The sequence below is a fragment of the Aethalodelphis obliquidens genome, unplaced genomic scaffold (genome assembly GCF_003676395.1).
Source record: "Aethalodelphis obliquidens isolate GAN/ISIS:26980383/991018 unplaced genomic scaffold, ASM367639v1 scaffold280, whole genome shotgun sequence".
In the NCBI taxonomy this organism is placed as follows: Eukaryota; Metazoa; Chordata; class Mammalia; order Artiodactyla; family Delphinidae; genus Aethalodelphis; species Aethalodelphis obliquidens.
In genome coordinates, this window is record NW_020838194.1 from 1 (window position 1) to 14,020 (window position 14,020).

At 40.3% G+C, this 14,020-nt stretch overlaps 1 protein-coding gene across 1 annotated transcript in view; it reads right to left on the reverse strand.

The window, feature by feature from the left end:
- Positions 1–5: 5 nt before the first annotated feature.
- LOC113616643 (microtubule-actin cross-linking factor 1-like) overlaps positions 6–14,020 on the reverse strand; it is a gene marked incomplete at its 3' end in the record, with an annotated part of 31,650 nt that continues 17,635 nt past the window's right edge. The window contains exons 11-28 of the mRNA XM_027100054.1: positions 13,756–13,863; positions 12,597–12,815; positions 11,199–11,402; positions 10,476–10,484; positions 9,300–9,531; positions 8,457–8,683; positions 7,220–7,342; positions 7,021–7,122; positions 6,096–6,197; positions 5,829–6,002; positions 5,581–5,736; positions 5,221–5,418; positions 4,545–4,673; positions 3,570–3,743; positions 997–1,152; positions 686–892; positions 428–547; positions 6–11 (exon numbers count right to left, since the gene is read on the reverse strand). Of these exons, the coding sequence (XP_026955855.1) occupies positions 6–11; positions 428–547; positions 686–892; positions 997–1,152; positions 3,570–3,743; positions 4,545–4,673; positions 5,221–5,418; positions 5,581–5,736; positions 5,829–6,002; positions 6,096–6,197; positions 7,021–7,122; positions 7,220–7,342; positions 8,457–8,683; positions 9,300–9,531; positions 10,476–10,484; positions 11,199–11,402; positions 12,597–12,815; positions 13,756–13,863 (2,646 nt within the window). The remainder of the gene's footprint in view (positions 12–427; positions 548–685; positions 893–996; positions 1,153–3,569; positions 3,744–4,544; positions 4,674–5,220; positions 5,419–5,580; positions 5,737–5,828; positions 6,003–6,095; positions 6,198–7,020; positions 7,123–7,219; positions 7,343–8,456; positions 8,684–9,299; positions 9,532–10,475; positions 10,485–11,198; positions 11,403–12,596; positions 12,816–13,755; positions 13,864–14,020) is intronic.

Genomic DNA, 14,020 nt, shown 5'->3' on the forward strand with positions numbered 1-14,020 from the left:
TTCTGGAACTCCTGTTCTCAAAAAGATTTAAAAAAAAAAAAAAAAAACCACGCTAAAAGTCAGATGACATCGAGTTTTCAGGTGGGTAACCAGAAATAGTATGAATGTCACTACTTCTTGAACTAAAATTAACAACAGCTTATCCTGAAGAAATTTATAAGGTTTTGTCTGTGCCACATACAGCAGTGCATGACTATTTCTAAAAGCCCACAGTTTTAGCTGGTTACTCCCACAGTCACTTTGTTTGAACTCTTATTTAAATGAGGAATTGTCATGGTTAGACACTGTCCAGATACAACATGGCTCTATGATCTCGGCCGTTTAACATTAACCGATTAGTTTTCTTTTGACTAGTTCTGTGTTTTTATCAAGCTACAATCATCAGTGAACACCAAGCTTAGGACCTAAGAGCAATGAACTGCTGTACCTTATGCTTTGAGAGCTGAAGTTTAATTTTGTCTGGGTCGTTGGATATCTCCAGTTCTGAGTCCAGGTGACTCTCTGCATCTTCTAGCCAGTCAATCAGTTTTTTCCAAGCTTCGTGGAACTAAAATTATGTAAGAAATACGTTATAACAGGAATGAATATGCACACTACACAGCACTTTTATGTGAACCAATGCGGAGACTCAAAACATGCAGCCCAAGGTTGTTCAGTAAATTAGTATCTTTCTTTTATAACTTACTTGTTTTGCCCGCTTTCTGGCATCATCCAGCAATCGTCCTCTTTCAATAGATCGCTGGACAACCTTCTCCCATCGAGACTGGACGCTAACCAGCAAATTTTTGATCAGAACAACGTCCTGTTTCTGGCTAAGGAACTTTAACTGATTCCCGGTTTGATCCAGCTCAATGATCTGGTCTCGATGAGCATTTACTTCATTAGCAAACACCTGAGGGAAAAATATTGCTCTTTTTAAACTGGAGATAAGATCAAGGAGCATCACTTTCAATTGGCGCTTTCAAAGGGAAGGCAGCATCGTAATGCCATTGTTACCTTGTGCTCCTCTATCTGGGAAAGGACGGTGTTTAGAATCAGGCTGGGAGGAGAAGCGATGTTTAAACTCTGCTCTGCTAGAGTGAGCCAGTTGATAAATTCTTGCAGGGAATTCTGGAATTCTGTTGCCAGGTTGAGGGCCTCTTCCAGCTTTGACTAAATTTTAAGTAACACACACACACACACACAGAGAAAAGTGCCAAATTCAAGAATTATAGTTTTAAGGACAAAGGCGTGAATTGTACACCAAGTGAAATGACTTCTAAGAAGGAAGCCTCATTTAATCAACCTCCAAACATGCCCTGTTTGCAAAGAAGGGGACATTTTAGTGCTAGTGTTTGAAACTGAAACAACTGTGCTTGGAAAAGGAAAGGGCACAGTTTGCAGCTAAGTTGCTTTCTCTGCCATTCCCCACTTCCTGAGACATTAAAGAACAGGAATAAAGGCATTCAAGCCATTCAATAAATGTTAAGTGAACAGACCCTTTAGTGGTGACAGCTGCAGGATCTGCAACCTACTTTGGGCAAAGTCTCAGCTTCCTTTAATGTCCTTTTTGTGGCATAACACAACTAAATGAGAAGCACCTGACTGTGACGGTGACAGTCACCGCAGGGCTCTCTCTATCTGAGTATGTTTTCAGGAAATATGGCACTTGAAAAAGTCTCAGTCTGAAACTTATGCTTATGCTACAGCAACAAAAGTAATAAAAGCCAGAACATTTCAAACAAAAATGTGACAATTTACATAGATGTAAATTTTTAGTCATTACGATCTAAATCAGAATGACAAAAAAGAGTGGCTCATTCAGGGTGTGCGCTACTCTCCACGAGTACATCCCAGTTCCACAGTCTACAAGCTCCATCCTCAGAGACCTCTACCCCGAACATCTGGGTGATGGCCTCTGACCCTGGCCCGTCTACTAGGCAGGCAAAGTAGAATAATGGCAGGTTGTTAAAAATGAATATATGCAAAATATTCACTGAAAGAAACCCCAGAAGTACACTGAAAATGTTCATTGCTGTTAAATGGGTTGTGTATTCTTTCTACTTTCCTCTTGGTGTTTTCAGGTTACTTCTGTAACCTAAAAAACACTGTGATGAATGTTATAAAAATGCACAGACCCAGTCTAAACAAGTTCAGCGAACAAAGGAAATCTACCTCAAGTCTATCATAGAAATACTTAGCAATAAATATATTGCAAGTTCCTAGATGGCAGGAAATCTTTCCATGTCATTTCATCTATATAGTCTTCAACAGGGCTTAAATAATTTTAGCGAACCTGGAATGTAATGTTCTTACAAAATCAGAAATAACTATCATTGACAGCTAGCCTTTGCTCGATCAATTCAACAACTAAAGTTGACCCCTTAACAACATGGGTTTAGGGGTGTCGATCCTCCGAGAAGCTGGAAATCCGTGTGTAACTTTAAAGTCTGCCCTCCACATCCACGGTTCTGCATGCAAAGATTCAACCAACTAGGGATCATGTAGGACTGTAGATATACTTAGTGAAGAAAAAAAATCCTGCATACAAGCGGACTTGCGCAGTTCAAACCTATGTTGTTCAAGGGTCAAAACTATATTCCTTGAGGCAACTTGTTCCACTGTGTCAAAACCCTCTAGAAACTACTTGATTTTGAGCCAGAAGCTACCTTGGTTTCTTTAATTAGTCTTAGCTCTACATTCAGCAGGAATTATAGACAAGACCCTGTCCAAAAATTAGAACACAGCCATACACTCAGGTCCTCTGCCCACTCTTCATGTAACGAAGTTACCAGACCCCACACTAGAGGGACCCTAGGAAATTAATCCTTCTCTCAAAATGTTCATTTATATGTGTGAAGATGTGGTTTACTTCCTTCTGCACATTAAAGTTCATGATGACAGAGTTCATGCCTTTATTGTTTTCCACTGTACACCTAGCACAGTGCCTGGTACATACATGCTTAACGACTACTTGTTCAATGGATGTGGCCAATGGATTTGGACACATATTTTACCGTTTCAGCTGCCCAGCACAGAAACTCTATGCAGAGTGATATTCTAGAACTCTGTACTCATAAAAAACAAGTTTGGGGGCAAATGCCTTGATCTCTGATCACTTTTCGTTTGAGGAGAATTTGATTTTTGAGGAAGAGTAAGAGGAGGACATACAATTTACTGCTCTTGAGTTTTAGTAACTAGACATCAAATTCCGTGTGAGGAATAATTAGTGATACTCCCTGCATGCTGTTCCCAACCTCCCAAGTCCAACAAAACCTATTTTTAAGTCCATCACTGAGCAGTAACAGGCAGTAATGCCTTAACTGGTAGATGCAGAAAAGGAATGCAATATTATAAAAGCAAGTATCGGCAGAAACTATCAGCATCAATGCAATTTGACATGGATGGAAAATAGAAATGTAATGGCAGAAAAGATGGCTTGATTTAGCACAAAGCCAGTTCTGAGGACATCAGTTCTGCTAGCTTGCTACAATATAATGAAAAATCTTCCATAGAAACTAGATGAGAATTGCATGTAATCATTAAGCAAACTACTCAAACAGTAATCAAACTGAATTTTGTGGTGATACCTTTCTTTCTTCCATCTTACTGCTGACCACATGCCACTTCTGTTCCAAGAGTGCTACGCTCTGTTCTGTCTTCGAGCCAGATCCAGAATCATCACGGCTGAGAAGCATGAGCCTGCCCTTGTCAAGCAGTTGATTGTAAGTCTCTTCCTTGGCTTTCAGCTGGGAATAGAGTTCCTATAAGGGCAAGAAAGATATCAGTAATGCAAATTCCCTGAAAGACACCCACACAGATTTACAAGCACAGTTTGGAAAAGCCAAGGAAGGTCTCATTTTGATTAAAATCCTTTCTTTTGGATTCAATTCAACTGCTGAACAATTAGGAAATGAAACCCACCATTCTTCCTTAATATAAAAATAATTTTGTCACCAACAGAATTTTTAAGGATCAGAGATCACAAAAATAGACCCCAATAATTTACTTCTCCTTTTCCTGAGGGATATGCCTAGAAATTATGTTGCCTCTTGTTCTCAGCCACTTTCTGGAAATACTGTCAGCTTCTATTGGATTTCCCTAAATCCCCCCTCAAGTAGGTTTTTCCTTTAATTTTTTGGCTGCTCCATGCGGCATGCGGGATCTTAGTTTCCCAACCAGGGATCGAACCCTCAGCCTCTGTAGTGGAAGCACAAAGTCTTAACCACTGGACCGCCAGGGAAGTCCCAGAAGTCTTTTTCTTAAATACAACCATATATGTGTCACTATTTGTCTTGATGCTCTCACCTTCACATCAATATTCTTGTGCCAGTCAATCTGATTAACTTGAAATCTGCCAGCTCCCCAGGGCATTTCTGGTTCACTCTTTCCTGTCGCTGCCTATCGCAGGGTGTTAGAAGCCTGTCTAAGCAGCAATCCCCAAGTACTATATTGTCAGTAAAAACGCACTACTTTGTAGACTCCCAACTACATAGATCTCTGTGAATTCGGAAAGGAGCTACTGAAAATGGGATGCTTATGCTCAATTTCAAGAAATCTGTTACCATATGTGTATCAAGCTGCTCCCTAGCCGTTTCAGGAAGTCCTCCTGTGGGCTTCGATGCAGAAAGTTGGGTCTCCATTCTAGTCAGTTCCAAGAGGAAATCTTCAATTTCACTATGGAAACCCTGGGCCTTTTGAGAAAAGACATTAGCAAGGTCAGTAGTCAATTCTATTTTCAGAAGTAAACTTTCTAAATGACCACATGAGGAATCTTTGAGGGAGGAATTTTAGGCTGCTCTCATGCAGGGTTGTTCTGTTGCTGGATGATTATGGGGCCAATGTATTTACTTATTTTCAGAATTGAGCAGAATCCTTCAGACCTCACTGTAACAGAGATGCCTGATATAACCTGATGAATTGACTGACTAAGGTACTGTTGAATATGGATACGGAGGGACCTGACTTGATCCAAAAAATAACTAAATCTGTGAACAAGGTTCGTTACAGCAAAGATCTACTAACTTTGAATAGTAGATAGAGGGACTGGATCACAAACTAATCCAAAAAGAATGATCCAATTAAAGGTTGTTCTTTCCAGACAAGTCTAGCACAGAACTGACCCTCAAGGCAGAGGGGGTTCTACCCCAAACTGCTTTTCTTTTGTCGACTTAGATGGACTTCCTTCTGAATACTGTCATGTGCACAGCCCCACCCACCTAACCTGGATAGTGCATGTACCTGCTGCAGCGTCGACTGAAGCTGCTGCTCCCTCTCCTCTGTTTTTTGTAACACTGACTCCCAGCACTGGTTCATGGTTTCTAAACGGCTCCTTAAGCTGCTGGCATCATCTCCAGCGCTAGATTCAAGAAGCTCATTGCCAGCTTTGTTGACTGTTTCCACTGTGGCTTGATGGGCCAGAACATCATTTTTTAGAACCTAAAAAATGTTGAACAACATAATTTACCTCTATAGGTATCATTAAACCTGGCTCTCTAAGGTACACACGACATCAAAAGGTACAGAAACATCAAAAAGCTTCTGATGGCAATATCTGGTCTCAAACCAATAGGCTTAGAGATGAAAAATGAAAATACTTACATGGTGCTTTGCGAGCTCAACTTCAATGACTTTTGGGTCTCCACTTATTGGTCTCTGAGCATCTAGCAACTCTTCAGTGTGAGTCAACCAACTCATTAGCTCCTCTAAGGCATGCTGGAACTGGCCAAGGGCCAAGAGAGCACCTTCTAGCTTATGCTACTCAGAAAATGATTTAAAGGGAACGTTTGTTAGGAAATTAGAAAACAGTAGATAGTAGTCCACTTTATGTACTCTACCATTTGCCTTACCTGTCTGTGAGCAATTTTCTCACCCAGGTTCTCCCAGAGGTGTTTAAGTTCCGTCATTGGTTCTCGTATAATGTCTCTGTCCGTTTCATCAGTAGCTTTCTTTAACATCAGTTCACCCTGGTGATTGAGCTTCTCCATCTCAATTTGCTGTTGGTAAACTTCCACTTTGAACTCCTGTCAAAGACGTAGTGAATGTTAACATCAAACCAAGTCTTTAAAAACGAAAAAGAAGCAACCCTTCTTCAAAAACCCTTCCCAGGTACAAACCTTCATTTCATTTAACTGATCTTTAACAGTGTTGAGGTCAGTGCCGACAGGGGGCATTGTGCAGAGTTTAATCACAGTGTTATCTAGCCAGTCAAACATAGCCTAAAATAAACATACAAATAAACAGTCAAAAAACAAAAACATAAGGACTTGGGAGACAATTAGCATGATCTCTGCTAATACAAGCAGAGATAAATCAAAGTATCAATACTTTGTGTTGTTTGTGCTCTCAGGTTGGGGGCAGAAATAAGGGATAATGATCTTTATTTCAGTAATATGGGGACTTAAGGATGAAGCCAACACGACTGGAATAATGTCCAAAATAAACTACTATTTCTTATGGCCAGCTAGCAAGCCCACAATGTGCTGAAGCTACCGTACTGTGCTGTGCTTTGAGATAACCTGGGTTGGGACCTCTAGCAAGCAATGACTTTGACAGTAAGGCCAGCTTTACTCTACAGCCACTGTGAGGATAGATAATATGATGAAAAACATGGCAAGAAGACTAGAAATTTGGATGTCAGAACTTTTCTTGCTACAAGTGGGAAACTGGCTAGAAATAAAGAAATAGCCTGTCTTTGGTTCAAGAATGTTGCAGTCCTGTGAAGGTGACCGACTCACGCTGGACTCAGAATATGACAGAAATCACGGGGGGCTTCCCTGGTGGCGCAGTGGTTGGGAGTCCGCCTGCCGATGCAGGGGGTGCGGGTTCATGCCCCAGTTCGGGAGGATCCCGCGTGCTGCGGAGCGGCTGGGCCCGTGAGCCATGGCCGCTGAGCCTGCGTGTCCGGAGCCTGTGCTCCGCGACGTGAGAGGCCGCGGCAGTGAGAGGCCCATGAACCGCAAAAAGGAAAAAAAAATAAAAAATAAAAAAGAGAGACCACGGAACCTGTGTTTCCGTGGTGGTCACCTCGTGGCCTCTCACCTGAAGAGTGTCCTGATACTGCACAGCGGCTTGCATGGCATCCTCAAGCTTTTCCAGTCTCTCTCTCCATGTTTTGTTTAAGTTCTCCCAGGCATTATTCATCTAGGGTAAAAACAGTGGATCAGACTCTCCAATTAATCCCACTCTTAGTGTGAGTCCAGTAACGTTTTGTCTGAACCCCTTGTCCACTTCTCCACACCTCATCAATGCTCTTCTTCACTTCCGGCTTCTCAGTTTCTCCACAGGCAAAAATCAAATCTGCTCCAAGGATTCGAATAAACTCCAATTCCTCATGCAGACCATCTGTCTCTTCCTTAATAGTCTACATGTAAATGAACAGAACATAAGCCAAAACAGAAAGCAGAAGAGAACTTCCCAAACTTTGCAAATGTAATTTATACCCCCATCGACAGCAGATGTTGAACAGAACGGTCAATTTCATTAAAGTCTTCCAGCGTTCTTAATATTTCACTCATCTAAACAGTGAAGCTTCAGAGTCTGGTTATTTTTCTTATATATACATCAAATATATTTTTATATATTAACAATAAATACATAAAACAGTCTGAGAAAGGTGCAATGAGCTTCAATAATTTACTAAAGGTCCAAGGAGATCATAATCTACAACCAGAAGTCTATTACAGAGAAGAAAATTAACTAGGATAAAATACTAGAGTACAAAAGTCACATATCTAAGAGCTGGGAGATGAGCATAATAGGAATGCTAGGCTATATAATCTCAAAGAAAGTCAGTTCTGTGCCAGATCCTAAAACATAGTTCATGGACTGGCAATGACAGGGGTGGGGAGGTGGAAATGGCTGAAGTAAAAGAAAGATATGAGTGTTAAGAGGGAGAATATAGAATAGCAAGACAGTCTTGCCTTGGGCTAAACGGACAAAATGAGGTGAGAAATGCATTTAATAAAAACTAGGATCCCCCAAAAGGCTAGAAAAAGGTATGTGGAAGTAACAATTGTTATTTCTGGATGATGAGTCCAGAATTTTTTTCTTCTACTTTCTATTTTTCTACAGTAAATAAATTTACTCGAGAAATAAGTACACCAAAGAGAAGACTAAATTCAGAAATGAAAGCAAAGCTGGATTTTTAAAGCACATGCTACTAATATGAATTGTTAAGTTTAAAACTGATGACAGAACTACTTCTGTGTGGTGGATCTGCTCTACATCACGACCAGTGGCGGTTGTATGCACCTATACAAAGTGGTAAAACTTGTACATTAAAAAAAGAAAAATCTATAATGAGCAGGTATTTTTGTTCTAGTGTAAAGACATACTATTAAGCTTAAAACAAACAAACAAACAAACAAAAAAAAACTTTTAAGGCACTCAGCCTGGCTAAGCAGTTAACACAACATAGTTGGATACAGTGCTTTCCCACAGGACAAACACATGAGAGAAGGGGTTTTGTTTCTTACCTCGGCGGCTTCAACCTGTTGTTTGATAATGGATGGGTCAATGCCAGGGCTTTCCAAGTCATGGACGATGTCCTGGGTGTCTTTGATGGTGGTGAGGAGAGCTGCCATGTCATACCAGAACTTCTCCGCTAGTTCAAGGACATCAAGGAATTTAATTTCTCGCTCTTCAGCCCGAGCTTTGATGTCCTCCCAGAAGAATACCATTTGATCCAATTTGTCCTGGATTTCTGAGGGGTACAGAAGAGTGAACAGGCCTTTTCTAAGGACTTAAAATCAGCCTCATCAGGTATTAGATATAATCCTATTTTCACTGAAATTATCCTTAAAAGTCTCTAAAAATGTATAACTGAAGGATAGTTTTCTATCTTAGCTTTATTATTAATTATTTCTATGCTCTCATTTATCACTTACATTGGTCTCCCACATAAAGAGATCACAGAGGTTATCTGGAAATGAGTTATCATCTACTATAAAAGTACTGCTAAGATACTTATAAAGGGGCTGAAATGAGAACTCTGTTTCCAGTCTTCTGTGTTGAACCTGCTATGTTTCCCATGGAAAGTGTTATAAAAGGTAGTTATGTTCTACCCACTACTGGTACTGCAGTTTCCTCGTATTAGGTGGTAAAGGAGCATTTGTTTCCTGGTCTGGGAATCTAACTACCAATTGTAACCTTATTTCAATGGGGAGATGTGTTCTGAATTCTAAATGACTTCGTGGAATACTCATTACTTGGGCACTGCCTTTGCATTCAATGAAGTACATCTGGTGGGATGCTGGAGGTAACCACAGCCTAGAATTTATTCTATCGACTTTTAAAAAATGATTAGATTAATCAAGCACCTTTTGCAGCCAGATCCTTGTCAGCTCCCTGAGATCGCCCAATGAGCTCTTCTCCACGGCGCTTCAGGGCCTCAAAGGATGGCTGCAGTTTCTCCAGCTCCACGGTGGCACTTTTGTTGTCACTGATGCACTCTCTGATCTTGTCTACTTCAGCAGGGATCAGTGGTGGCATACGCAGGCGAGAGGAAAGATTCTCCAGAGTCTCCAACATGGGCTCAATTTTATCATGGAACTAAACAAATATTGGACCATTAGCCATCACAGCAGTACTTTGTCACACTTCTGGGGTAAATGTTAGGGATTAAGGCCAGTGTATAAATCTACTACTGTTTAGGATAAAACCTATGCTCAGCCTAGCCCCACGGCTGTCAAGTGTTGGGTTTGTCTAAAAAACTGTTTTGGGCATAGTATACCAGAGCTGGCCCATCAGAAAAAGTAAATGTTTAAGAAGCAAAAAGCTATTACTTACTATACGAAAAATCAACTCAAATCCTTAATGCTGCCACAATACTTCCCCAATTCCAACTACCGTGATGAAAAAGGGACAAGACTATGAAACCAGTGAGAGTCAGTGTGTCAACATCTCAGATGACAGTTGCATGCAACAGAGTAGACCAAGAAGTTAGATGCCCTCCACCAACTGTATAAATGGATGGGGAACTCAATATGCTACATGACTTGGAGTTTAAAAGTATCATGGCATGCAGTTTGACAACCCACCAGTGTAATAGTAAGAAACTAAAATGTCGGCATGATGAAAGATAATTAGGGAAGGCCAAATCTAACCTTATTCCGAGAGAACTACTGCCCTTTCCACTTTTCTGGTACTTTGAACAACATATCTATAATTGTAAAATTTTAATTTGTAATATGAAGCAGAGAGGGGACAAAAGGGAGCACAACAGACAAGTCTGCCCCCTAAAGCCAACTCTGGATTCATTGATTAGAATAACGCTTACCAACTGTTAAATGTCCTATAGGAAATAACACGGTAAACAAACAAAACCCCTTCCCATCACTCCCTCACTTCTAGGTTCTGCCCCAAATGAAACTGGCATAATAAACTGCATTAATAAAATTTATTCCACTAACGTTAAGGGAAGTTTCCTTATAAATAATCCTCTCAATTCTCAGCTTCGTAAGAACACCCTAATCCCAAGGGGGTGGGTACCTTACCTCTGTAATCTGTAATGGTGGGCGCGGTCAACACAACAATGAAATGTGACGATGTGGGGAAGACAGGAGCAGGCAGCAACAACACAAAGTAACACATTCCACAATGTGAGTGAGAGATGGGACGGAAGGTGGGGGGGAAAAACTTGAGTAAGTACAAATATTAACCAAGAATATTGACCAAACATAGGAATAAATTACCCAGACATAACAGTAATATATTAGTTGGAAAGTATGTAGTTACATGCTTTAAACTCCACTGCTAGTGGTTTGTTTCTCCTTGACTCTACCTTCTCCCTAGTCAAGCATCTTTCTCTGAACTAGGAGCTAGCTGGTGGCCTCGTGAATAGGAAAACGAATGTGCTGTCTAAATCTCGAAAGCAACAGGCCCAATAGGAATTTGACTTCTTGAGGCATTTGTTGCTTCAAGATGAATTTACCCAAAATCATCCCTGCTAAAGGATTATCACAATATAAAATTTTCAAGGAAACAATCAACAGGCAATATATACCAGCCAAGATGCATTTCACCCTTCTTATGGTTGTCAGTATAACCAATGCTCCCTGGAATAAAAATGCAGACAGGCAAAGGCCCCCAGTCTCCTGATAATGTATCACCAGCATACTAGTCTGGACATTCCTGAGCATAGGGGCATACTGATACAGAGCCTCTTGCTTAGACTAAAGGACAGTTGAAGGTTATATGAGTTTAAGACACACACATACCTGAGCTGACTGGGAAATAGCCTCGTCCAGAGCCAGGGCCCGCTGGCGCACCTCCTCTTTAATTTGGGCATACGTATTTTCTGCTTTCTGGTATTTTTCTTGCACCATTTCCCCCTCTTCAGGGTTTAACTCCTTTAGTTGAGGGCCTATCTTTAGCAGCTTATCGATATGAGGTTTGTGTTCAGCAATGGATTCCCTTAGTTGCTATGCAAAGAAATATGGATTAAAATAAAATGAGCCTTCTTATACCAGTTTGTTTGTTTAAATACTTTGATCAGAGCTCATACCAAATGAACAAACTGAGTTACTAAAACCCAGCAAGTCCCAACATCTCACCGTTTATGGAGGGAATAAAATCTAAGTCTTGGACTCTGACTCTAATTCTCTTCAGTTTCAAAAGCCAGTTCACATGTTCCACCACCCAGGAAGCTTCCCAGAAATCGTCTCTCACTCTCACCCTCCAATACAAATGTATTCCACTGTCTTCTGTACTCGTAAATACTTCTCTGTACTCTACTGTAGTTTGCACGATTTAATGTCTGTCTCCCTGCCCAGACTGGGAGACACTAAGCAGGACCAGCTACAAACAGCAACATTTCTGGTAATCCAACCGCTCCTTGACTATACTGCTGGCTACTTCCAGTTTACATCCTTCCTCTTACAGGAATACAGAGATAGCAATAAACATGAGTCATACACCACAAATAAAATAAACATTAAAAAAACTACCTTTAATGGTAACAGCATCAGTTGAAGTGTCTACAAATTTCCCTTTCATCTCAACTCTAGGCAGCAAATTGCTTTCTGATATTCCTGAGTGAAGGCTCTCACTCCAGCTAGGGCCTAACCACAAGGAAAGGGCCACCCAACCACAACCAAGTAACACCCCACTGTCACTGGGAAGATTTTAAACTCCCTTGATTTTTACGTGGTGCTTTGTTCACTTCTGCAATACCCAGGTTCCTGACATCTCCATAATCTTTTTTTTTTTTTGCGGTACGCGGGCCTCTCACTGCTGTGGCCTCTCCTGTTGCGGAGCACAGGCTCCGGATGCGCAGGCTCAGCGGCCATGGCTCACAGGCCCAGCCGCTCCACGGCATGTGGGATCTTCCCGGACCGGGGCACGAACCTGTGTCTCCTACATCGGCAGGTGGACTCTCAACCACTGTGCCACCAGGGAAGCCCCATAATCTTATTCTTTAACTGATTCATATTAAAGGACAAAGGAAATAATTCAGATATGTATTTTTACTGTGCAAAAAAAATTCTAACTGGTTAAGAATTAATTTCATAACATTTACTTATACTCAGTAGGTACTAATAAATAGGCTGTTTTTGAATAAATCGTAGAGCCCATTTTCAGTTCTGTGATTAAATAAAACTCGGCACGCTCCTTACCCTCATTTCCTCTTGTTGCTGCCTGAGCTGCTCATGATCAATAGCAGGAGGAGGTAACTGTGCTATTAGTGTCCGAGTTTCCTCAATCCAGGGGCTGAGCTCCTCATATGTTTCCCAAAACTGGTTCACCAAGACCTGTGCCCGTTCTAGGCGGGCGTAACGCTCTGAATTGAGCAGACTAATGGCTTCGTATTGTTGTATTAGAGACTCTGTCTTTTCCTGTGAACAAACAAAAAAAATGTAAGCATTATTATCATGATGAACCCTTCTTTAAAGTAAAAATGTAAGTATATATAGGTGTGTGTATATATATATATATATATATACACTAAAAAGTTTAAAGAAATACACACTAAAATGCTAAAAAATATGGATTAATCTAGTAAGCTTACAAGTGATTATTTTCTTTATACTCAACTGAATTTTTCTATCATACATATACATAATTTTATAATTTTTAAAATATGAAAGTAGTTTCACAAACAGTAAAACAGCACAAGCACAACACACCCAAATTAACCTTTTAGTGAATACCTTTTATAACTTTAGATACAGCACTACTGTAATAGGCCAGTTTGACTGAATCTCTCAGGGGCTAAGATGGGTATTTGCTCATCAAGTTTCATTTGTCTTTTTCCCTCTGATAAAAGTCTCCACAAACCTGGCATTTATGCTTTATATGTTTAGGATGAGCAGCTCAATTTATGAAGACTTCTGAGAAAACAGTGGTTACCCATACCCTTTATAAAAAACAAAACTGGTGTACAAATGGACTCTGTTGGTCAATTCTTTTAGAAATGGGTAATGATTTTTTAGAAGGACCTGAAGCAGAAATTAATATCTGCACACGGTTCTGAAAAATCTATCTACCTGGAAGGGTAACTCAAAGATAACTCATTATGGACTGAGGATGAGTAGCAATTCCTCTGTTATAAAGAAGATGGATTTGCAGTGTATTTCACATTATACAGTACGGCTGTTTAGACATCTGTGAACACAGGGTTAGGAGTCTGAATGCCCCAGAACATCAAGCTGGACTTAAGTTATCACAACCAGTAATAGAGGGAAAAAAAAACTTCAACTATCATTTCACAATTGTACTTCTAATTCACCATGATCAAGATAAGAACAATATGGTGAATAAATAAATGTAGTTTACCTGTAATATAGCTTTTTGCTCTTCCCCACATGTGCCAAAGATTTCACCACGATGACTGAATAGTTCATCCATGGAATCTTTGTGTCGAATGATGTCAATGGAGAAAGCCTTTGAAAAGTAAACTATTGTTAAGTCAAGAAATATAAGAAGCCCGAGCCTGTGTTAGTGAAAAGTTAGACATACCCTATGAAAAATTCTTTGCTTTAAAAAAGCCACATCAAAAAAAAAAATCAAAAAAAAAAAAAAGCCACATCAAAAAAAAAAT